At 35.7% G+C, this 23,994-nt stretch overlaps 1 protein-coding gene across 6 annotated transcripts in view; it reads right to left on the bottom strand.

Annotated features, from left to right (window-relative positions):
* LARP4 (La ribonucleoprotein 4) overlaps positions 1–23,994 on the bottom strand; it is a 98,934-nt gene that overhangs the window by 49,172 nt on the left and 25,768 nt on the right. For 5 of the 6 annotated variants that reach the window (XM_077170875.1, XM_077170876.1, XM_077170872.1 and 2 more), the window contains 3 exons: positions 14,927–15,002; positions 5,495–5,631; positions 4,112–4,215 (listed from right to left, as the gene is read on the bottom strand). In XM_077170875.1, coding sequence (XP_077026990.1) covers positions 4,112–4,215; positions 5,495–5,631; positions 14,927–15,002 — 317 coding nt within the window. Of the gene's footprint in view, positions 1–4,111; positions 4,216–5,494; positions 5,632–14,926; positions 15,003–16,372; positions 18,342–23,994 lie in introns of those variants that run through there. The other variant, XM_077170878.1, reaches the window with a different exon arrangement.

Below are 23,994 nucleotides of genomic sequence, written 5' to 3'. Positions count from 1 at the left end.
AATAGGTTAGATATTGGGTTAATTGGAGCTGAAGTGATACAGACTGTGAAACAGGACTGATAGTAAAAATTCAGAAATGGATAGCACAATACTACTTAATTGCAGCACAATAATGTTAGTATACTGAATGAAGCTGAATGTGAGAATGATAGGAGGAGGAGAAGGGCTGGGTCACAAATGAAACCAGAAGGACAGACAGACGATAAAGATGGAGGTGGTATAATCTAGGAATTCCTAGAGTGTACAATGATAGTGGCTAATGTACAAATTAAAAAATGTTTTTGCATGAGGAGGAAGAAAGGAATGTCAATATTTGCAGGGTGTTGAAAATAGATGGTAGTTCATATTTTAAAACTTTAACTTATGTGTGAGACTAAAGTAAAAAATGTTTATCTGGTACAAAATTTATACTTTGAGTAGTGCAACTCCTAATGTAACTTATATAGACAGTTTAACTGAACACCATGTATACTGTACATGGAATCTTGAATAGAGGATGAGATTTTGTAGGTTTGTCTAGAGTGATGCCCTGATAAATCCCAGAGTGATCTGAACAGTGAATAAAAAAGTAATTGCAAAGTTCCCTTGGGGGAACGGCAAGAAAGGGGGAAAATTCAACTTCTCCATTTGGAGAATTCCTGGTATTCTCACAAGCAGTGGGGATAACCAAATCATCAGGCTGAACCCTCCATCTTGGAGTTTGCTCATATGAAACTTAACCCTGCAAATGATAGGCTAAGCATACTTCAAATAAGGTTTAAGAGTCAACCCCTAGAGAACTTCTTTTGTTGCTCAGATGTGGCCTATCTCTCACCCAACACAGCAAGCAAACTCACCGCCCCGCCCCTCTGTATGTGGGACATGACTCCCAGGGTTGTGAACCTCCCTGGCAATGTGGGGCAGAAATCCTAGAATGAGCTGGAACTCAGCACCAAGGGATTGAGAAAACCTTCTCAACCGAAAGGGGGAATAGAGAAATGAGACAAAATAAAATGTCAGTGGCTGAGAGATTTCAAACAGGGTTGAGAGGTTATCCTGGAAGTTACACTTAAGCACTGTACAGCTAACACCTTTTTAGTTCAAGGTTTGTATTAGGCTAGAGGGAAGTGTCTGAAACTACAGAGCTGTGTTCCAGTAGTCATGTTTCTTGAAGATAGACTGTATGATGATAAAGCTTTCATAATGTGACTCTGTGATTGTGAAAACCTTGTGTCTGATGCTCCTTCTATCTACAGTAAGGACAGATGAATAAAACATATGGCTCAAAAATAAATAAATAATAGGGAGAACAAATGTTAAAACTAAAAATATATATACTGGATAGATGGAAATACTAGTGGTCAATGAGATGGAGGAGTGGGGGTATACTATGTATGGGTTTTTTCTTTTTATTTCTTTTTCTGGAGTGATGCAAATGTTCTAAAAAATGATCAGGGTGATAAATATGCTACTATGTGATGTCATTGTGAGCCATTGATTGTATACCATGTATGAAATGTTTGTATGTTAAGAACGTATGTGCTTGTATGTTGTTTTATCAATAAAAATAAAATTAAATATCCCTAAAAAGGAAGAGAAGGAAAGGAAACATCCATTGAAATACCATCAAGGGTCAGATACTGGTTTACTCCTCCAAAGAACCATATTGAAGGTTTTATTCATTTTACAGCTGAAAATGACAGCTTAGATTGGTTAACCTATCTATACTACCACAAAGTGGAGCTCAAACTCAGCTGTACAGCTCCAAAGTTTCATATCATCTAACATCTATTTGAGCTCGAAGAGAAATTTAATAATAACCACAATTCCCTAACAGGAAAAGAATCTGAATAGGTCAAACTCCCTCAACAAATATAAAAATATCATTAGGTATCAACTTAAATAAAAGACAAGCATTAAGCTGACCAGAAAAACAATAGTGAAGTCTAATCTGCATTGTAACTTCCTTAAATTTTTAGTACAATGAATCATAAAAGGAATGTTCATAGTTATGATGAAATTTTTTTGGCTAAACCATTGCTTGAAATAATGAGTGGAAAACCATAAGATTTTATGATTTTTGTGAAAGTGATAAAATATCATTAAGTTTAGTGAAAATTGCCATTCAGTCCATAAGTAAATTTTCAGAGGTATCCGTGGAATTGCTAAGCCAACATACACTGATCTCTACCTTCAAAAATCTTTCTCCAGACACTTCTAACTCTCCTTAAAAAACACACCGTGAATTCATTTAAATCTTAAGAAAATCTATACCTTCAGACCTTTATGTATGTAACTACAAAAATGACTAATAATTACAGTGAGGTTTTCTATGTCCTATACTGCTCTAAGCACTACACCCACACACATACACACACACTCTCTCTCTTAATTCTTATAACAATTCCATGAATTAATTACTATTTGCCCATTTAACAGGCAAGAAAAATGAGGGGGAGATGTTAAGTAATTTCATCAGAAGGGCACAGAAATGGCAAATAAAGAAGCTGGAAATTGAACTCAAGCAGTCTGGCTCAAGTTCAAGTTCATAATAATATTGTCAATATTCTTCCAAATCTACAGTTTTTCTTTCAATTTGTTACTTTTGATATATAATACATAATTTAAAACCAAAGGTCTTATATTTTGGTGACAAGTTTTCTTTCTAATTTCTCCAACTGTTCTAAGTTTAGAAAATCTTCACTCTAGAAGTTTAACACTGAGTAAGTTTGGTTAAAAAAGATTACTAAGATAACAAAATTTATTTTGAACATGACAAGGTCTAAAACTATTTTCTAAATGGCTAATAATCTGTAGTAAATTGGTTACTAATTAATCCTTCCTTTTTCTAATTCATAGTATCTGTGCTGGTTTAAAATAGTTACATATACCAGAAAAACCATGTCCTTTTTCCTTATCCAATATTGTGGGGATAGCCATGTTTCTTTTAATCCTGATTCAATATTGTGAGGTGGAAACTTTTATTAGATTATTTCTATGGAGATGTGGCTCACCTAGCTGTGGGTGGGACCTTCTGATTAGACAGAGATATGACTCTGCCCATTCAAGTGGCTCTTGATTACTTTACTAGAGTCCTTTAAAAGGGGAAAAATTCTGGAGGAAGGTTAAACGCTTAGAGTGCCATCGGAGAGAGCAGACGCACAGGACACCCAAATATTTGGAGATACAGAAAGAAAACGCCCTGGGGAAGCTGATTGAAATCAGAAACCAAAGACCCTAGCAGATGCCAGCCATGTGCCTTCCCAGCTGACAGAGGTGTTCTAGATCCACTGACCTTTCTTTAGTCAGGGTTTCTTTCCCTGGACACCTTAGTTTGCACATTTTTAAAGCCTTAGAACGGCAAACTTGAAACTTAATAATTAATTCCCTTCGTAAAAGCAATTCTGTTTCTGGTATACTGCCTCCGGCAATTTTAACAAACCAAAGCACAACGCTAATTACAATTTACTGTGCAGCTCTGTGTGGTAATGGATAAGAAATGGCTTTGGAGTCCGACAGATCAAGGTGAAATCCTGACTATGTCATTTGAAAGCTCATGTGTCTGTCCTAGGGAAAGTTATTTAACCATACTAAAGTTCAGCTACTTTATCTGTAAAAAAGAGATAATCAAAACCTTCAGTTTGAAATAATTGTAAAATATACTGTAATGTACTTGTTAAAACCTAATAACTAAACAAATATTATCATACATAAGATTATTATAGGTCTATTTCATTCAAAAATTCTATGCTTGTACCTATACATCGTCTTTATGAAGCTTTGCTTTATATTTTGCTAGTCCCGCTTCTTTAATTGTTATTTAAAATTTTCTTTCATTCCTGCCCAAGTTCATTCTTTCAGATAAATCACGAAGTTCCCAAAAGAGCCTATTTATATTATAATTCACAGTCAGCCAAACCAGTAATCTGAGAATTTATGTTACTGCCAATATTCAGCCTATTTTCTAAGAACACAGAATTGTACATGACCCTAAATATTTCAAAATTAAAAAAAAAAAATTATCCTATTCTCAGTAATTGTTATAAAGGTATTGATGTATATTTTGTTTGTTTACTTCCTTTAATTTAAACGGTTAGTGAACATTTAGTTTTAAAAATACTTAACAATTTACCTCTATTGGTGTTGTTTCAGGAATCTCTCTAAGAATAACAATACACCGCTTATGACTTGGTCTCACTTTCTCACCCTTCTCATCAACTTGTACCATGGGGGAAGCTGCAATTTAAAAAAAGGTTTCATTTAAAAGTGACAAGCAGAGAATAATGGCCTCCAATTTCAATTTCTAATTGTAAATGAATTCGCAGAGGCTAGATTAATGTCTAATGAAATTAACAAGTACAATAAAGATTTCAGTTAGAATGAAATCTTTTTGTCAAATGTTATTCACTGAACAAATACTCAGAGTAGCTACTTTGTAACTTGAGACCATGTTGGGGTCAAGAAGAAACCTTCAGTGAACATACAATATTTATATCTAAAAAGGAAATTTCCCTATACAAATAACTAAATTCTTCATTTCTAGAGATTAAGAAACCGATGAAATCAGTCTTATTTGCATTAGTCAAACACTATTTGTAATGGGCTCTGATATGTAAAGAGATTCTTCTTAAAGTATAAGAAGCTGTTAAAACCAAAAATTATATACAAATAATTATAAGCTGTCCTTGATTTTAGCATATTTACTCTTGTAAACTACTACAGAAACCCAGAAGTCATCTTTTAGATGCTGCATTTGAGAAAATACTGAACAAGTAACACATAACCAAAACTTATTTCTAGTCCCCTCAGGGAGGCCATATACCAGCTCTCCCAGAGCACATAAATAGAATACAAGACGCAGTCATGGGTAAAGGCTTGCGTTTAAGTGCAAGGATTCCACTCAAGGAGATGTGGCTAATTCTGCTTGTCTGATAATTTTTTTAGGTTGACAAAACTTCATCATTTTCAAAAACAGTACCTGTTCCTAGCTTACACCATTTACAAAACTAGCTCAAAATGGATCAATGACTTAATTATAATAGTTAAAACGATAACACTCTTAGAAGAAAATACAGGAGAAAATCTGCAGGATATTGTTTAGGCAATGGATTCTTAAATATGACACCAAAAGAAGAGAGCAACTAAGGCAAAATTAGATAAACTGGATTTCATTAAAATTTAAAACTTTTGTACATCAAAGGACATTAGCAAAAGTGAAAAGACAACATATTATATAGTATAGAAGAAAATTTACCTGAACTTCATATATTTAATGAGTTTAAGGGTTTAATATCCAGAATATATAAAGAACTCTACATCTGAACAACAAAAAGACAAACAACCCAATTAAAAAATGGACAATAGACTTGAAAAGACATTTCTCCAAAGAAGATTTGGCCTACAAGGGAACAGAACAGCAAAAATCGGCAGCTTAAAGCAATTACCTGTATTATCAGAAATTAAAAGATATTTAATTTCTTGAAATTTAAAAATAAACTGAAAGATATTTACATACATCTTAACACTTCAAGAATTAGATCAGGGTCTGTTGTCAGCTTTTTTATTTCTTCCACGTTGGTAAGTGTCCAAATTGGGACAAACTGATCACTGTCCATTTGAGAAATCAAGTAAAGATCCTTTGACAAATTTTCTCTGAAAGAAATAAACAGAAGATATCAACAGTCCTATAAAATAAGCAATTTTTAAAAAGGATCTAAAATCCTTTTAAAAGTGCCGTAGTCACTTGTTACTATATCTAGGGAAACAAATTTTTGCTAAAGCAATCAGCAGTGAATTTTTAAAAGTTCAAAATTCAATTAAAAAGTTAAGCAGTAATACTTTGATACTCTTTCATCAATAGTAACAACAGTACACCAATACAATGGGGTCAGTAATAGTGTGTATGAGAGGACTTGCGGTTTCTTTTGTCTTTTTGTTTCTTTTTGGAGTAATGAAAATGTTCTAAAATTAATCATGGGGTTGTATACACAACTATGTGATGATACTTTGAGCCAGTGATTGTAACTTTGGGTGGTTTGTATGGTACGTGAATATATCTCAATAAAACTGAGTTAAAAAGAAAAATCACATTAAACAAAAAAGTACAACAAAAGATAGATTAAAAAACTTTCTGAAAATTTCTGAATTCTCAAACATATCTGACCAATAATTTTATATAAGGGATTTTATTGAATTATCTTAATAATGAAAAAGGTTTTATTACTAAATCAAAATACATGCTGTAAAATATTACAGATAGCATAATTCTATTTTATAAACACTTTATTGTTAATGTTATACATATGGAAAAAATGTAGATTAAACTATGGGTTGGATTAAAAGATTTCCAATTTCTGAATGTTTAGAATTCCTATAAGCATGGTGAACTTCCAAAATTAAAAGAAAAGACTTTTCAATATAAAAAACCAACAATAAAAACATTTCTACATTATAATCTTGTTCAACAAAACTGAAGTAAAATCAAATCCATTTCCTCTTATGCTGATCAATAACAGCTGTATTTTTAAGGGTTTGCTTAAAAGCTGCCTTCTCAACGAGACCACCCCATTTAAAATTTAACTACTTATCCAAACACTCCTGATTCCCCCCCCTTTCCTTGCTACCTTAACTCTATAGGCATACCCCATTTTATTGTTCTTTGCAAATAATAGTGTTTTTTTTTTTACAAACTGAAGGTCTGTGGCAACCCTGCATCAATCAAGTCTATCAACACCATTTATCCAACAGTAAGAGATAAATTCATGTCTCTGTGTCCCGTTTTGGCAATTCTTTCAGTATTTGAAACTTTCTCTTTGATATTACTATAGTTTTGGAGTACCACAAACCTGCCCATGTAAAATGGCAAACAACTTTTAAATGTTAAGTGTATTTGGACTGCTCCATCAACCAGCTGTTTCTCCTCTCTCTCTCCCTCTCCTCAGACCTCCCTATTCCCTGACACAACACTGAAATTAGGCCACTTAATAACCCAACAGTGGCCCTTAAGTATTTAAATGAAAGAAAGAGTCACACACCTAGCCTCTCACTTGAAATTAAAAGCTAGAAACGGGTTCTGGTGTGAAGCTGGCTGCTCAGAGAGGTGTGGGATCTAGTTCGTCCTCCAGAACAGCTACTAAATAGCCAGAACAGTACGGAGCAACTGCTGGGACCATGTCACTGACCTAACACACAGCGTACCCCAATTTGGACCAGCTGGACTGGCTGTGAGTCCGTCCCCCCCCCCCAGGCTGCTCACCAGAGGGGAAAGGAAAGAGGCTTTACTAGCAGCAGGGGCTGAGAGCAACCTAGGTCTAATTCTGGAATTAATGCACAAATTCTAACTACTAAAAATAGGCCCCCAGCTCAGCCAAACCTCCTCAAACCAGAGGTTGCTGATTTTTGCCTGGGGCCAAGGGGGCAGTGCTGTATGAAAAAGAAAAAAGAAAAAAAGAAACACAGGTTTTTTGGATCAGATAGGGCATAATTCTTGAAAGGGCATAATACCGGGCTCTGACGGAAAGGGGGGGCACACAGGATCTGAAGGTGCACAAAGCAACATACCAACTTATGCTCTTGATTGCCAAACCCAAGGAACGGAGGTCCTGCTCTGAGAAGGATTTTTCTTTCTTTTTTCTGGCTGTGGTTCTACAAAGGCTTGACTGCCTTTGGATACAGTGGCAGGGCTTCTCAGGTTTCAACTGCCCAAGACACAGGCAGAAACAAGCTTGTCTGAGAGCTTGTCTGGAGCATGTGCCTTCCCCAGGAGAGGGGTGGGGTCCAGCTCAGGTGGATTTCCTCCTTCAAAGAACAGAGACTCCAGGGTTTGGAAAATTAAAGATTAAAGCCAGCCTACAACCTCTTAGCTGTGTCCATCACTCCCCCAGGAGGGAGAGTCTGCTGAAGTTTAAGGTACCGCATCACCTTATACTGGTGGGATCGCCAGGCAGAAAAGAGTGACATATTGAGTAGGATAGGAAAAACAGATGCAGGTGACTCTTTCCTTTTGACAGGAGGCCAATTTGGTCTGGGAAAATCTGGTTGGGGTCTATAATACCTAAGTAGACCCTCCTAAGGGTGGTGGTGGTGGGGAAGGCACTATACAGGCAGGGCAAGAAACAAGAAAACAAGAACTGAAAAATTCTGCTCTGTTAAAAAAAAACCTAACCTAGTGGTCCAGAATAAGCTGACCTGAATGTCAAAGAACAGACAACAAAGACATCCAGCAAGAATTTCCTAGGAAAATAAAAAAGCGAAAACAATCTCCAGAATAAACTAATTAAGATAATTAAATGCCTAGACGCCAGCAAAAATAACAAATCATACTAAGAAAATCGAAGATCGCCCAGTCAAAGGAACAAACCAACAATTCAAATGATACAGGAGTTGAAACAATTAATTCAGCATGTTCCAAAAGACATGGGATACCTCATCAAAAATCAAATCGATGAATTGAGAAAGAAGGCAAGTAACGAACAAAAAGAAATTGAAAGTCTGAAAAAACAAATCACAGAACAAATAGGAATAAAGGCACAGTAGAAGAGATGAAAAAAACAATGGAAATCTACAATGTCAGATTTCAAGAGGCAGAAGATAGAATTAGTGAACTGGAAGATGGAACATCTGAAATTTGACAAGCAAAAGAAAATAAAGGGAAAAGAATGGAAAAATACGAGCAGGGATTCAGGGAACTGAATGACAACATGAAGCCCACGAATATATGTGTTGTGGGTGTCCCAGAAGAAGAAGAGAAGGGAAAAGGAGGAGAAAAACTACTGGAGGAAATTATCAATGAAAATTTCCCAACTCTCATGGAAGACTTAAAATTACAGATCCAAGAAGTGCAGCATATCCCAAACAGAACAGATCCAAACACACATACTCCAAGACACTTACTAATCAAAATGTGAGATGTCAAAGAGAAAGAATCTTGAAAGCGCAAGAGAAAAGCAATCCATCACATACAAGGGAAACCCAATAAGACTATGCGTAGATTTCTCAGCAGAAACCAAGGAGACGAGAAGACAGTGGTATGATATATTAAAGATTCTAAAAGAGAAAAAATGCCAACCAAGAATTTTACATCCAGCAAAACTGTCCTTCAAAAATGAGGGAGAAATTAAAACATTTCGGACAAAAAAAATCACTGAGATAATCTGGGACCAAGACACTGGTTCTGCAAGAAATACTAAAGGGAGCACTAGAGGCAGATACAAAAAGACAGGAGAGAGAAGCGTGGAGAAGAGTGTAAAAATGAAGATTATCGGTAAACGTAAAAGAAGAAAAATTAGATGTGACATATAAAATCCAAAAGGCAAAATGGTAGAAGAAAGTACTACTCATACAGTAATAACACTAAATGTTAATGGATTAAACTCCCCAATCAAAAGATACAGATCAGCAGGATGGATTAAAAAACAGAACCCATCTATATGCTGTCTACAGAAAACACATCTTAGACCCAAGGATAAACATAGGTTGAAAGTAAAAGGTTGGGAGAAGATATTTCATGCAAATAACAATCAGAAAAGAGCAGGAGTAGCTATACTAATTCCCAACAAATTAGACCTCAAATGTAAAACAATTAAAAGAGACAAGGAAGGACGCTATGTACTAATAAAAGTTGAATTGAAAACAATTCAACAAGAAGACACAACAATCATAAATATTTATGCATCGAACCAGAATGCTCCAAAATACATGAGGCAAACACTGAAAACAATGAAAAGAAAAATAGACACACCTACAATAACAGTTGGAGACTGTTATTCCTCACTCTCATCAATGGACAGAACATCTAGACAGAGGATCAATGAAAAACTGGAAAATCTGAATAATGTAATAAACGAACTAGACTTAACAGACATTTATAGAACATTACACCCCACAACAGCAGGATATACCTTTTTCTCAAGTGCTCATAGATCATTCTCAAGGATAGACCATATGTTGGGTCACAAAGCAAATCTCAATAAACTTAAAAAGACTGAAATCATACAAAACATTTTCTCAGATCATAAAGGAATGAAGTCAGAAATCAATAACAGGCAGAGTGCCGGAAAATTCACAAATATATGGAGGCTCAACAACATACTCTTAAACAACCAGTGGGTCGAGGAAGAAATTACAAGAGAAATCAGAAAATATCTAGAGGCAAATGAAAATGAAAACACAACATATCAAGATTTATGGGATGCAACAAAGGCAGTGCTCAGAGGAAATTAATTGCCCTAAATGCCTATATCAAAAGAAGGGCAAAACTCAAGGAATTAACTGTCCACTTGGAAGAACTAGAGAAAGAACAGCAAACTCCAAAGCAAGCAAATAGAAAGAAATAATGAAGGCTAGAGAAGAAATAAACGAAATTGAGAACATGAAAACAATCGAAAAAATCAACAAAACTAGAAGTTGGTTCTATGAGAAAATCAATGAGATTGATGGATCCTTAGCAAGGCTGGCAAAAAGAAGAAGAGAGTGGATGCAAATAAATAAAATCAGAAATGGAAGAGGAGCCATAACAACTGACCCCACAGAAATAAAGGAAGTAATGACAGGATACTATGAACAATTTATGCTAATAAACTAGACAATGTAGATGAAATGGACAATTTTTTAGAAAGGCATGAACAACCAACATTGACTTGAGAAGAAACAGACGACCTCAACAAACCAATCACAAGTAAAGAAGCTGAATCAGTCATTAAGAAGCTCCCCAAAAAGAGAAGTCCAGAACCAGATGGCTTCAGACGTGAATTTTATCAAACATTCCAGAAAGAATTAGTACCAATCTTGCTCAAACTCTTCAAAAATACTGAAGAGGAGGGAAAGCTACCTAACTCTTTCTACAAAGTCAACATCACCCTCACACCAAAGCCAGACAAAGATATTACAAGAAAAGAAAATTACAGCCTAATCTCTCGAATGAATATAGATGCAAAAATCCTCAACAAAATTCTAGCAAATCAAATCCAGCAGCACATTAAAATAATTATACACCATGGCCAAGGAGGATTCATTCCAGGTATGCAAGGACGGTTCAACATAAGAAAATCAGTCAATATAATAAAGCATATCAACAAATCAAAGCAGAAAAATCACATGATCATCTCAATTGATGCAGAAAACGCATCTGACAAAATTCAACACCCTTTCCTGTTGAAAACACTTCAAAGGATAGAAATAGAAGGGAACTTCCTCAAAATGATAAAGGGAATATGTGAAAAACCCACAGCTAACATCATCCTCGATGGGGAAAACCTAAAAACTTTCCGCCTACAATCAAGAAGAAGACAAGGATGTTCACTATTACCACTGTTATTCAACACTGTGTTGGAAGTTCTAGCCAGAGCAAAATTACACAAGAAAAAGAAATACAAGGCATCAAAATTGTAAAGGAAGAAGTAAAACTCTCACTGTTTGCCGATGATATGATACAAGAAAGTGTTAAAAGAAATCACAGAAGACCTAAATAAACAGAAGGGCATACCGTGTTCATCGACTGGAAGACTAAATATAGTTAAGATATCAATTCTACCTAAACTGACTTACAGATTCAATATAATACTAATTAAAATCCCAAAAACTTATTTTCCAGAAATAGAAAATCCAATAACCAAAATTATCTGTAAGGGCAGTGTCATGGTTAGGGACAGGTGTCAACTTGGCCAAGTTGTGGTACCTGTTCATCTGGGTGCACCGAATAGCTAAAAGTATTCTGAGAAAGAAAAATGAAGTCGGAGGTCTCACACTACCTGACTTTAAGGTGTATTATGAAGCTACAGTGGTCAAAACAGCATGGTAATGGCATAAAGATAGATATACTGACCAATGGAATGGAGCAGAGTGTTCAGATATAGACCCTCTCATCTATGGACAATCGATCTGTGATAAGGTAGTCAAGCCAACTCACCTGGGACAGAACACTCACTTCAATAAATGGTGCCTAGAGAACTGGATATCCATATGCAAAAGAATGAAAGAGGATCCGTATCTCACACCCTATACAAAAATTAACTCAAAATGGATCAAAGACCTAAACATTAAACCTAAGACCATAAAACTGTTAGAAGAAAATGTAGGGAAGTATCTTACAAACCTTATAATAGGAGGTGGTTTCCTAGACCTTACCCCCAAAGCAAGAGCACTGAAGAAAGCAAGAAATAAATGGGAACTCCTCAAAATTAAACACTTTTGAGTATCAAAGAACTTCATCAGGAAAGTAAAAAGACAGCCTAAACAATGGGAGACAATATTTGGAAATGATATATCAGACAAAGGTCTAGTATTCAGAATATATAAAGAGATTGTTCAACTCAACAACAAAAAGACAGACAACCCAAATAAAAAATGGGAAACGACATAAACAGACATGTCTCAGCGGAGGAAATACAAATGGCCAAAAGCACATGAAAAGATGCTCAACTTCCCTGGCTATGAGGGAAATGCAAATCAAACCCACCAGAATTGACATTATCAATGAAACAGAAATCAATAAGTGCTGGAGAGGATGTGGAGAAAGAGGCACACTTATCCACTGTTGATGGGAACGTCAAATAGTACAACTGCTGTGGAAGGCAGTCTGGTGGTTCCTCAGGAAGCTAAGTATAGAATTGCCATGTAGCCCAGCAATACCATTACTAGGTATTTATTCAGAGGACATGAGGGCAAAGACACAAACAGACATTTGCACACCAATATTTATAGCAGCATTAATTACAACTGTGAAGAGATGGAAAGAGCCAAAATGTCCATCAACACACGAGTGGCTAAACAAGCTGTCATATATACATAACGATGGAATTATATGTACCCGTGAGACAGAATAAAGTTATGAAGCATGTAACAACATGGATGTACCTTAAGAACATTATGCTGGGTGAGATTAGCCAGAAACAAAAGGACAAATACTGTATGGGATCAATGATATGAACTGATATTAGGGAATAAACTTGGAATATTTCATTAGTAACAGAGACCATCAGGAGTTAGAAATAGGGTAAGATATTGGGTAATTGGAGGTGAAGGGATACAGATTGCACAACAGGACTGATTGTAAAAACTCAGAAATGGATAGCACAATACTACCTAACTGTAATACACTTATGCTGGAACACTGATTGAAGTTGAATATGAGAATGATGGAGGGAGGAGGGCTGGGGGCACAAATGAAATCAGAAAGAAAGACAGATGATAAAGACTGATATGGTATAATCTAGGAATGCCTGGAGCATAGAATGACAGTGACTAATAGTACAAAGTTAAAAATGTTTTTGCATGAGGAAGAACAAAGGAATGTCATTACTGCAGGGTGTTGAAAATAGATGGTAATTAACATTTTTAAATGTTAACTTAAGTGTGAGACCAAAGCAAAAAATGTTTTTTAGTACAAAATTTATATTTTGACTAGTGCATTTCCTAATATAACGCATGTGGACAGCTTAATTGAACATCATAAATACATGGAACCTTGAGTAGGGCATAAGATTTTGTAGGTTTGTCTAGAGCGATGCCCTGATAAATCCCAGAGTGATGTGAACAGTAAGTAAAAAAGTATTTGCAACATCCCCTTGGGAAAATGGTGAGAAAGGGGGAAAATTCAACTTCCCCAAGTAGAGAATTCTTGATAATCTCACAAGCAGTGGGGACAACCAAAGCAATAGGCTGAGCCCCCAATCTTGGGGTTTGTTCATAAGAAACTTAACACTGTAAAGGATAGGCTAAGCCCACTTAAAATTAGGCCTAAGAGTCACCCCAGAGAATCTCTTCTGTTGCTCAGATGTGACTTCTCTCTCTCAGCCAACAGGACAAGCAAACTCACTGTCCTCCTCCTGTCTACGTGGGACATGACTTCCAGGGGTGCGGACCTTTCTAGCAATGTGGGACAGAAATCCCAGAATGAGCTGGGACTCAACATCAAGGGACTGAGAAAACCTTCTTGACCAAAAGGGGGAAGAGGAAATGAGACAAAGTGTCAATGGCTGAGAGATTCCAAACAGAGTCGAGAGGTTATCCTGGAGGTTATTCTTACGCATTAAATAGATATCACCTTGTTATTCAAGATGTAATGGAGAGGCTGGAGGGAACTGCCTGAAAATGTAGAGCTGTGCTCCAGTAGCCATGTTTCTTGAAGATGACTGTATAACGATACAGCTTTCACAATGTGACTGTGTGATTGTGAAAACCTTGTGTCTGATGCTCCTTTTCTCTACCCTATCGACAGATGAGTAGAACATATGGATTAAAAATGAATGAAAAATAGGGAGAACAAACGTTAAAATGAATTTAGATTGAGATGCTAGTGATCAATGAAAGGGAGAGGTAAGGGGTATGGTATGTATGAGGTGTTTTCTTTTTATTTTTCTAATTGATGCAAATGTTCTGAGAAACGATCATGGATGATGAATATACAACTATGCGATGATTTTTTGAGTTATTGATCATATAACAAGAATGGGAATGATCATACGGTAAGACTGTTCATGTTTGTATGTGGTTATTTTTCATAAAAAAAAGAAATGATTATGGTGAGGAATACACAACTATGTTTCATGATATTGTGATCCACTGGTTGTATACCATGTATGGACTGTATGTTTGTGAAGATTTGTTAATGATAATATTAAAAAAAAAAAGCTGCCCACCATCCATCTATCTTGCCAAAAATAACTCTAGATCAAAAGTTACAAGAACTTTTGAGAACCCTAAACCTGAATATGATCATAGGAAAATACACAAGAGTAATCGATGACTTCCTAATGAGAAATGTTGTTATATATCCAAGAGGAGATTACATCTTTAAATCTAACTAAGAAATATACAGAAGAATTAAACCAAAACACATCATTGAAAGGAAAAGAAAATTACTGTTTTTCCAATCCATCTTGAAGATATTTTACATATACGTAAATGAATAATTCAAAAATGGAGAAAAAGCAATAAAGACATAGTGTACCGTGAGAAACAAAATTCTAATTGTTTCTTCAGACATTCTTTTAGGTCTTCTGTAGAAATTGCTGAATTGCTTTCTCCTGATGGTAGAAAATAAGAGGGAAAAAGTTAATTATAAGTTACTATAGTGAATCTTATATAATAATGTTACACTTAGAATAAGTCAGTAATTTTTTTACACGTATCAGAGGCATTAATATTTTTAAGTCACAAAGTATTCATAAATCAAAGTTCACCAGAAAGCTGTATTTTTATGATTCTTATAATTCAGACAGCTCAAGGTCTAATTAATTTTTCTTTCAGCCCATATAGTTTTCTCTCACATACATTTCACATCAATTTAAAAATGATTTTCTCAAGAAATCAACAAAGCACCATTAATACTAAATATACCCTTTAATACTAACACACCATTAATACATAGTACCTGGCAACCATGTTGTAAAACACTTCCCTAATCATTTGAAACTGTGATAACTGTTTATTCCTCTCATAAAAATTCAAAGAACAAAAGTAACATTAATCTATATTTGAAGATAAGAAATAGACTCAATGATTAAAGTGAAAAAAAAAAAGAAACTCCACAGTTTTTTACTAATCAGTAGGAAATTGATGTTAGTAGTCCCACTACTTAAACTCTATCTCTGCAATGGTGATGGTAGCACAACTGTCCAAATGTAATTAATACCACTGAATTGTACACCTGAAAGTAGTTAAAATGGGAAATTGTGAGTTGTATATGTTACCACATTAAACAGTTACAAAACAAAACCCCACTTTTATCTCCAAATATCCTTTTCTATTCATTCTTTGATTTTAGAGCATTAAATTGAGATAGGCATGTTTAAAGCATTCAAATATTCAGAAGACCAGATCAACTTTCTAACAGTTTTCCACACTTAACATTATTTAAACGTAGAACATGGAAATTTTTTTCAGTTCTCTAGCCTGGAAAATCATCATTCTCTAACTAAACTCTTACACAAAATACACTAAAGTCATATGTATCCTCTTTTTAAAAAGTATTAATAATAAAAAAAGGCTAAATTTCCTTGAAATACAAAGAAAATAAATTGTACACAAGCCCAAATAAAATTTGCATTATTTTACCACTAACTTATTTTATACTCAAGTACTGAAGTGACAGTACAAATTAACTTCATTTAAAACGAATATGAGGGAAAAAAAATGAATATGAGAGATGACATCATCTATCTGGAGATACTAAGACATGCCCTGGGAAAGTCTCTTTCCAGCAACTACTAATAAAAGGACAACTTTCATGTGCTTGCAACTCTGGAAGACAATAAACACTGGAGAAGGTCTTCACACATATAAGGAAGGAAAAAACAAAAAAGGTAGATTTACAACAGGACCTATCAATTCGGACCCCTCCCAGTCAGCTGGGTGACGTAATTTAGAGTTTACACAGGAAGCATGGCATGGTTACCTTCTGCTGTGGATGGAGACCACAGAGGCACTCACAGCAGCAAGTTAGAACCCCACGTTCATCCAGCCAGGCACAGGGACCCAAGCCCAGGGCAGAAAACAAGTGGTGAGCGTGTATATATACAAAGGCCTCCAGGAAATAAGAGACTGTGGCAGAACTGTTGGGAAGAGGTATACATACTCAACTCATTCTGACTGTTGGATCACCTAAATGAAAAGAAAAAAACAAAACAAAACAGATCTTTTTGAACACTGACTTCCTCTGGCTCCCTGCAATGGGATATCCCAAATGGGAAGAAACTGGAGGAAGAAAAGCGTGACAGAAAATAAATGGGGAAAATTGAATTGCTGTAAGGAAGGATGGGTCCCAGGACCAAAAAGTGTAATGAAAACGGGCACTGTATGAGAGAGAGAAGTTAAACAAATTTTAGGAGCTGGGGAGAAAATTCTGCTCAGAACAAAAAGAACTGATCAAGATTCCTGTAGAAGGAAAAGAGGAAAGGAAGCTTTCTCCTTAAGATGAAACAAATACACATAAAAGGGTAACCTTAAACATTGTACAGCATGCCCAGGGCAAGAACCACAATCAGAAGAGCTAAGAAAATCTAAACAGGTCAACACAGGATACTCTAAAGGTTCACTATAATCTGGAACAAGTGTCAAAGAGGAACTTTAAAACATGGCCAGTAAACAATAAAACCCTGGTCAAGAAGAAAAACTAATCTTCAGAATTAGCACAACAAAATAATCAGAGGCCTGACAAAAGCAAAAAATTACTAACCATACTAAGAAACAGGAAACCATAGTTCAGTCAAGGGAACAAATCACAACTTCAGAGGAAACAAATGTTGGAAAAACTAAGCAAAGAAGTTATTTCCTAAATCAATTCAAAGAAATAGAGGAAAATACGGATAGAAGTAAATTAATGGAGGATGTATAGAGCTAAAGGATATTAACAATTATGAGCACAAAAAAGAATCAGAATGTTTAAAAAGAAACATAACAGAAATTAAGAGAGTGAAAGCCACAAAGGAGATTAAAAACATACTAAAGACAAACAACAGCAGATCTGGCTAGGAGAAAAAAAAAATCAGCAATCCAGTAAGACAAGACTATCAAAATCATATGGCCAAGCCTCAAATCCTTTATCCGGCAAAACTGTCCTTCAAAAATGAGGAGAGTTTAAAACATTCACAGATAAACAGAAGCTGACACAGCTCACCAACAAAAGGCCACTCCTTACAAGAATTACTAAAGGGAGTTCTGTAGGTTGAAAGGAAAAAAACAGGAAAGAGTGGCTTGCAGCAGTGTGAAAAAGTGAAGATCTACAGTAAATGTAACTAAAAGGGTATATGGAAAACCCAATAGTATTGTATCCCCAATATATAACTCTACATTTTAATTCCTGTAAGAGTTAAAATATAATTGAACAAGAAAAAGCCCTATTTCCTTATAATGTACATACAAAATACAAAGAGGTAAAGGGGAAAAAAACATAAAGAGGAAAAACAGACAATTATGGGCACAGAGAACATGTACGCAGAAAATCATTTGAAAAAATCCAGCAGTCTTTCTTGAAAAAGACACTTCGAAAGACAGGAAGAGCAGGAAGCTTCCTCAACATGATTAAGGGCATATATGAAAAGCTCACTGCTAACATCATACTCACTGATGAAAGACTGAAAGCTTTTCCTCTAAGATCTGGAACAAGAAAAAGGATGTCCACTGCCACCACTGTTATTCAACACTGCACCAGAAGTTTTATTCCAGAACTGCCACAGCAATTAGGTTAGAACTAGAAAAAGTAATCCAAATTTGGAAAAAGCATCCAAATTGTAAAGGAGGAAGTAAAGCTTTTATTTTTTGCTGACAAGATGATCCTATACATAGAAATTTCCAAAAAATCTACAACAAAGCTACTATAACTAATAAGCAATTGAGCTAAGTGGCAGGGCACAAGATCAACACGCAAAAATCAGGAATGTTTCTATACACTAATGTAAAGTATTCCGAGGGAGGAAATCAAGAAATAAATTCCATTTACAATACCAACTAAAAGATTCAGATTACCTAGGAATAAATTAACCATAGATATAAAGGACTTATACATGGAAAACTATAAAACTTTGCTAAAATAAATCAAAGATGATCTAAATAAATGGAAGGATATTCCATGTTCCTGGATTAGAAGACTGAATATTTGTTCAGAAGTCAGTTCTACGCAAAATGATTCACAAATCCAATACAGTCCCAGTAAAAACTCCAAGAGCCTTCTTTGCTCTTAACAAAAAAGCCAATCATCAAATTTATCTGGAAGGGAAGGGGCCATGAAGAACCAAAACCATCTTGAAAAAGAAGAATGAAATTGGAGGACTCACACTTTCTGACTTCAAGCTTATTACAAAGCTACACTGTTCAAAACAGCATGGTTCTGGAACAATGATAAATAAACTAATGGAACTGAACTCAGAGTTGAGAAACAGACCTTCACAACTATGGCCAATTAATTTCTGACACGACTGCCTAGTCTACTCAATTGGAAAAGAACAGTCTCTTCAACAATGCTGGGAAAACTGAATATCCATATGCAAAAGAATAAAAGAGAACCCTATTTTCAAACCACATACAAAAATTAACTAAAAATGGATCAAAGGCCTAAATAAAAGATACATGACTATAAAACTCCTAGAAGAAAATGTAGGGAAGCATCTTTAGGATCTTTTGTTAGGCATGGTTTCTTAGAGTTCATACTCAAAGCACAAACAACAAAAGAAAAATAGATACGCAGGACCTCCTCAAAAAAAACCAAAAAACCAAAAAACAAAAAAACAACTTTTGTGCAAAGGATTTCATCATGAAAGTGCAAAGACAATCTACTCAATGGGAGAAAATATTTGGCAATGGGAGAAAATACTTGGAAAGCGCATATCCAATAAGGGTTTAAAATCCAGAATATATAAAGAAATCCTTCAATTCAACACAAGAAAAGACAGACAACTCAATTTAAAAATGGGTATAGATATTTCTCCAAAGAAGTTATGAAAAGATATTCAACTTCATTAGCTATTAGGGAAATGCAAATCAAAACCACAATGAGAAACTGGTCTGTAATTTTCTTTTGTAGTATCTGTCTGGCTTTGATATTGGGGTGATGCTTCATAGAATGAGCTAGGTAGTGTTCCCTCTTCTTCATTTTCTTGGAAAAGTCTGAACAGGATTGGTATTAATGATTCTTGGAGTGACTGGTGGAACTGACTTGTAAAACCATCTGGTCCTGGGCTTTCCTTTGTTAGGAGGGTTTTATTTATTTATTTATTTATTTATTACCTTTTTAAAAATTATTATTAAATGGTCATTTACCATGTAATTAATCCAAAATGTACAATCAATAGTTCACAATATCATCATACAGCTGTGTATTTATCATCACAACTAACTTCTGTTTTCTTTTTGGTGAAAAATAACATATATACAAAAAAGCAATACATTTCAAATCACATCACAACAATTAGCTGTGGAACAGATTTCTGAGTTTGGTATGAGTTACAATTACACAGTTGAAGGTTTCTACTTCCAGCTGCTCTAAGATACTAGAGACTAAAAGAAGTATCAATAAAATGATTCAACAACCAGCTCATTTGTTAAACCCTACCTTCTCTGTATAACTCCATCATCACCTTTGATCTTTTTCCTACTCTCCAGGAGTATTTCAACTATGCTTATTCTAACTTTTCATGTTGGAAGGGGCTGTCGATAATATGGAATAGGGAGATGGAACTAGTTGATGTTCCGGAAAGGTTGGGCCCTCTGAATTTTAGGACTTATCTAGTCCAGGAGACCATCTGGAGGTTGTAGGCTTCTGGATAGTTACCCCAGTACATGGAACCTTTGTAGAATCTTATATAATGCCCTAGGTGTTCTTTAGGATCGACAGAAATGGTTTTGGTTAGGGTTTGGCAAGCTATTATAGGCTGCAATGTCTAACTAAAGCCTGCTCAAGAGTGACCTCCATAGCAGCCTCTCGACTCTATTTGAACTCTCTCAGCCACTGATACCTTAGTCGTTACACTTCTTTACCCCCTTTTGGTTAGGATGGCATTGTTGATTCCATGGTGGCAGAGCCAGGCTCATCTCTGGGAGTCATCTCCCATGCCACCAGGGAGACTTTCACCTGTGGATGTCATGTCCCACATGGGGGGGAGGGCAACAATTTCACTTACAGAGTTGGGCTTAGAGAGAGAGAGGCCACATGTGAACAACAAAAGAGGTCCTCTGGAAGTAAATCTTAGGCAAACCCATAGGTAGGCTAAGCTTCTCTACTACATACCTAAGCTTCACTAGAGCAGGCTTAGCCTACTGACTTGGGAGTCCCTAATGTTTGAGACAGTATCACGAGTTTCACAAGTTTAATAGTTCCATATTTTGTCTCCCATCTCTCAAGGGACCTGGCTAATACTTTTTTGACTATTTTCTCAATATACTCTGGGATGTATCCAGGTATCACATCAAGCTATAAAGGATTAAAGGCTCATTCTTATGATGGGCTCCCTGTGTTTGGATTGTTTAAATGATCCATCCAGACAGGCTGAGTTTGATTATGTGCCACAAAAAAATTAGGTTCTAGACAAAATAAACCTTTCTTCCTTTCGTGTCAAAGAGTAGACAAGGTTCTAAAATACAGACAGTCTTCCTTACTGTTGGAGGTTTCTGATAACTGATTTCATCTTTTTACTCGTCAATCAGTGTAGGATGTTCATGTGTTTCTAGCATGTTGCCTATATAAGTTGTCTAGTTCACTGGCATAGAGTTACTCATATTATCCTCTTATGATCTGTTTTATTTCTGTGGGGTCAGAAGTAATAACCATCCTCCCGTTTCTGTATTTATTTGCATCATCTCTCTTCTTTCGTTTGCCAGGCTAGTTAAGGGTCTGTCAATATTGATTTTCTCGAAGAACCAACGTCTGGTTTGTTGATAGTCTTTACTGTTTTCTTATTCTCAATTTCACTTATTTCTGCTCTAATTTTTGTTATTTCTTTCCCTCTACTTGTCTTAGGATAAGTTTCTGTTCTTTTTTTAGTTCCTCTAAGTGTACGGTTGTCTTTGATTTTAGCTTTCTTCCTTTTTAATGTAGGTGTTCAGGGCAATAAATTTACCTTTCAGTACACTGCCTTCATTGTATCCCTAAGTTTTGATACACTGTGTTCCCATTTTCATTTGTATCAGGTTATTTGCTGATTTGTCTTGTAATTTCTTCTTTGATCCGGCTGTTTGTGTGCGTTGTTTAAACCTCCATAAATCTGAATTTTCCTGTTCTTCACCCGTTACTGATTTGAGCTTCTTTTCATTATGATTAGAGAAAGTGCTTTGTATAATTCCAATCTTTTAAAATTTATTGAGACCTGATTTGTGACCTAAAGTGATTTATCCTGGAGAATGATCCATGAACACTTGAGAAGAATGTATATCCTGCTGCTGTGGGCTGTAACATTCTGTAAATGTCTGTTAAGTCCAGTCCATTTGTCATCTGTTTCCCTATTGATTCTCTGTCTAGATGTTCTATTCAATGAGAGTGGTCTTCAACTATTACTGAAAAGATGTCTCTTCCTTCAGTGTTGTCAGTGTTTGCCTCATGTATTTTGGGCACTCTGGTTAGGTGCATATTTATGACTGCTATGTATTCTTGGTGAACTGCCCCTTTAATGTATAGTGTCCTTCTTTATCTCTTTTAACAGTTTTGCATTAAAAGTCTATTTTGTCTTATTCTAGTATAGCTACCCCGCTCTCTTTTGGCTACTGCTTACATGGAAAAAGCTATTTCCAACTTTTCAATTTCAACCTATTTGTGTCCTTGGGTATAATAAAGTGAGTTTCTTTTAGACAGCATACAGATGGATCATGTTTTTTTATGCATTCCGCCAGCCTATTTCTTTTGATTGTGGTGTTTAGTCCATTAACATTGCATATTATTACTGTAAAGGCAAGAGTTTCTTCAACCATTTTACCCTTTGGCTTTTATATGTCAAATCTTATTTTTTCTCTATTTCTCCCTTTTAGTTACTCTTACTGATACCCTTCATCTCTACACTCTCCTCCAAACCTCTTTCTCCTATGTTTTCCTATCAGCCTGTAGCATACCCTATAGGGTTTCTTGGAGGGGAGATCTCGTTAAGTCACTCAGCTGCTCTTTATTTGTGAATATTTTAAACTCTCCCTCATTTTGGAAGGGCATTTTTGACAATTATAGAGTCCTCTGCTAGCAGTTTTTCTTTTTCAGTGTCTTAAATATTGTGTTAATGGATTAGAGGACTAAATTTATTTAAAATGTCAGTTCTACCCAAATACATTTACAGATTCAATGCAATACCAATCAAAATCCCAACAGTTTACTTTGTAAAAACAGAAAAATCAATAACCAAATTTATTTGGAAGGGCAAGGTGCTCTAAATAGCTTAAAATATCTTTAGATAGAAAAATGAAGTTGGAGGTCTATACTTCCCAACTCTACAGAATATTACAAAGCTACAAGGATCAAAAGGGCATGGTACTGGCATAAGGATAGATATACTGACCAATGGAACCAGAGTTCAGAGACAGACCCTCTCATCTAGGATAACTGATTTTTGACAAAGCAGCCAAGTCTACTCAACTAGACAGACCAGTCACTTCCACAAATGATGCTGGCAAAACCCAAAGGAATGAAAGTGGATTCATATTTTTTAAAAACATTTTTTAAAACACCTTTTAAAAAATAACTGAAAATGGATGAAAGACCTAAACATTAGACACAGGACCATAAAACTCCTAGAAGAAAATGAAGGGAAACATCTTCAAGATCTTACAGTAATGATATTCTCACAAGCAGTGTGGACAACCAAAGCTATAGGCTGAGCCCCCAGTCTTGGGGTTTGTTCACATGAAACTTAACCCCACAAAGGATAGGTCAAGTCTACTTAAAATTTAGGCCTAAGAGTCACCCCCAAGAGAGCCTCTTTTGTTGCTCAGATGTGGCCTCTCTCTCCAGCCAATACGATGAGCAGTCTCACCACCCTCCCCCTCTCTGCGTGGGACATGACTCCCAGGGGTGTGGACCTTTCTGGCAACGTGGGACAAAGATCCTGGAATGAGCTGAGACTCAGCATCAAAGGACTGAGAAAAACCCTAGAATGAGCTGAGAATTAACATCAAGGGATTGAGAGAACCTTCTCGACCAAAAGGGGGAAGAGTAAAATGAGACTAAGCATCAATGGCTGACAGATTCCAAACAGAGTCGAGAGGTTATCCTGGAGGTTATTCTCACACATTAAGTAGAAATCACCTTGTTGTTCAAGATGTAGTGGAGAGGCTGGAGGGAATTGCCTGAAAATGCAGTGCTTTGTTCCAGTAGCCATGTTTCTTGATGATGATTGAACAATGATAAAGCTTTCACAATGAGACTCTGAGAATGTGAAAACCTTATGTCTGATGCTCCTTTTAACTACTATATCAACAGAAGAGTAGAACATATGGAATAAAAATAAATAATAGGGGGGAACAAATGTTAAAATAAATTTAGTTTGAAATGCTAGTGGTAAATGAAAGCAAGGGGTAAGGGGTATGGTATATATAATCTTTTTTTTTCTC

Source organism: Tamandua tetradactyla, chromosome 7, assembly GCF_023851605.1.
Source record: "Tamandua tetradactyla isolate mTamTet1 chromosome 7, mTamTet1.pri, whole genome shotgun sequence".
Taxonomy (NCBI): domain Eukaryota; kingdom Metazoa; phylum Chordata; class Mammalia; order Pilosa; family Myrmecophagidae; genus Tamandua; species Tamandua tetradactyla.
This window is presented reverse-complemented; position numbering and strand designations above follow the sequence as displayed.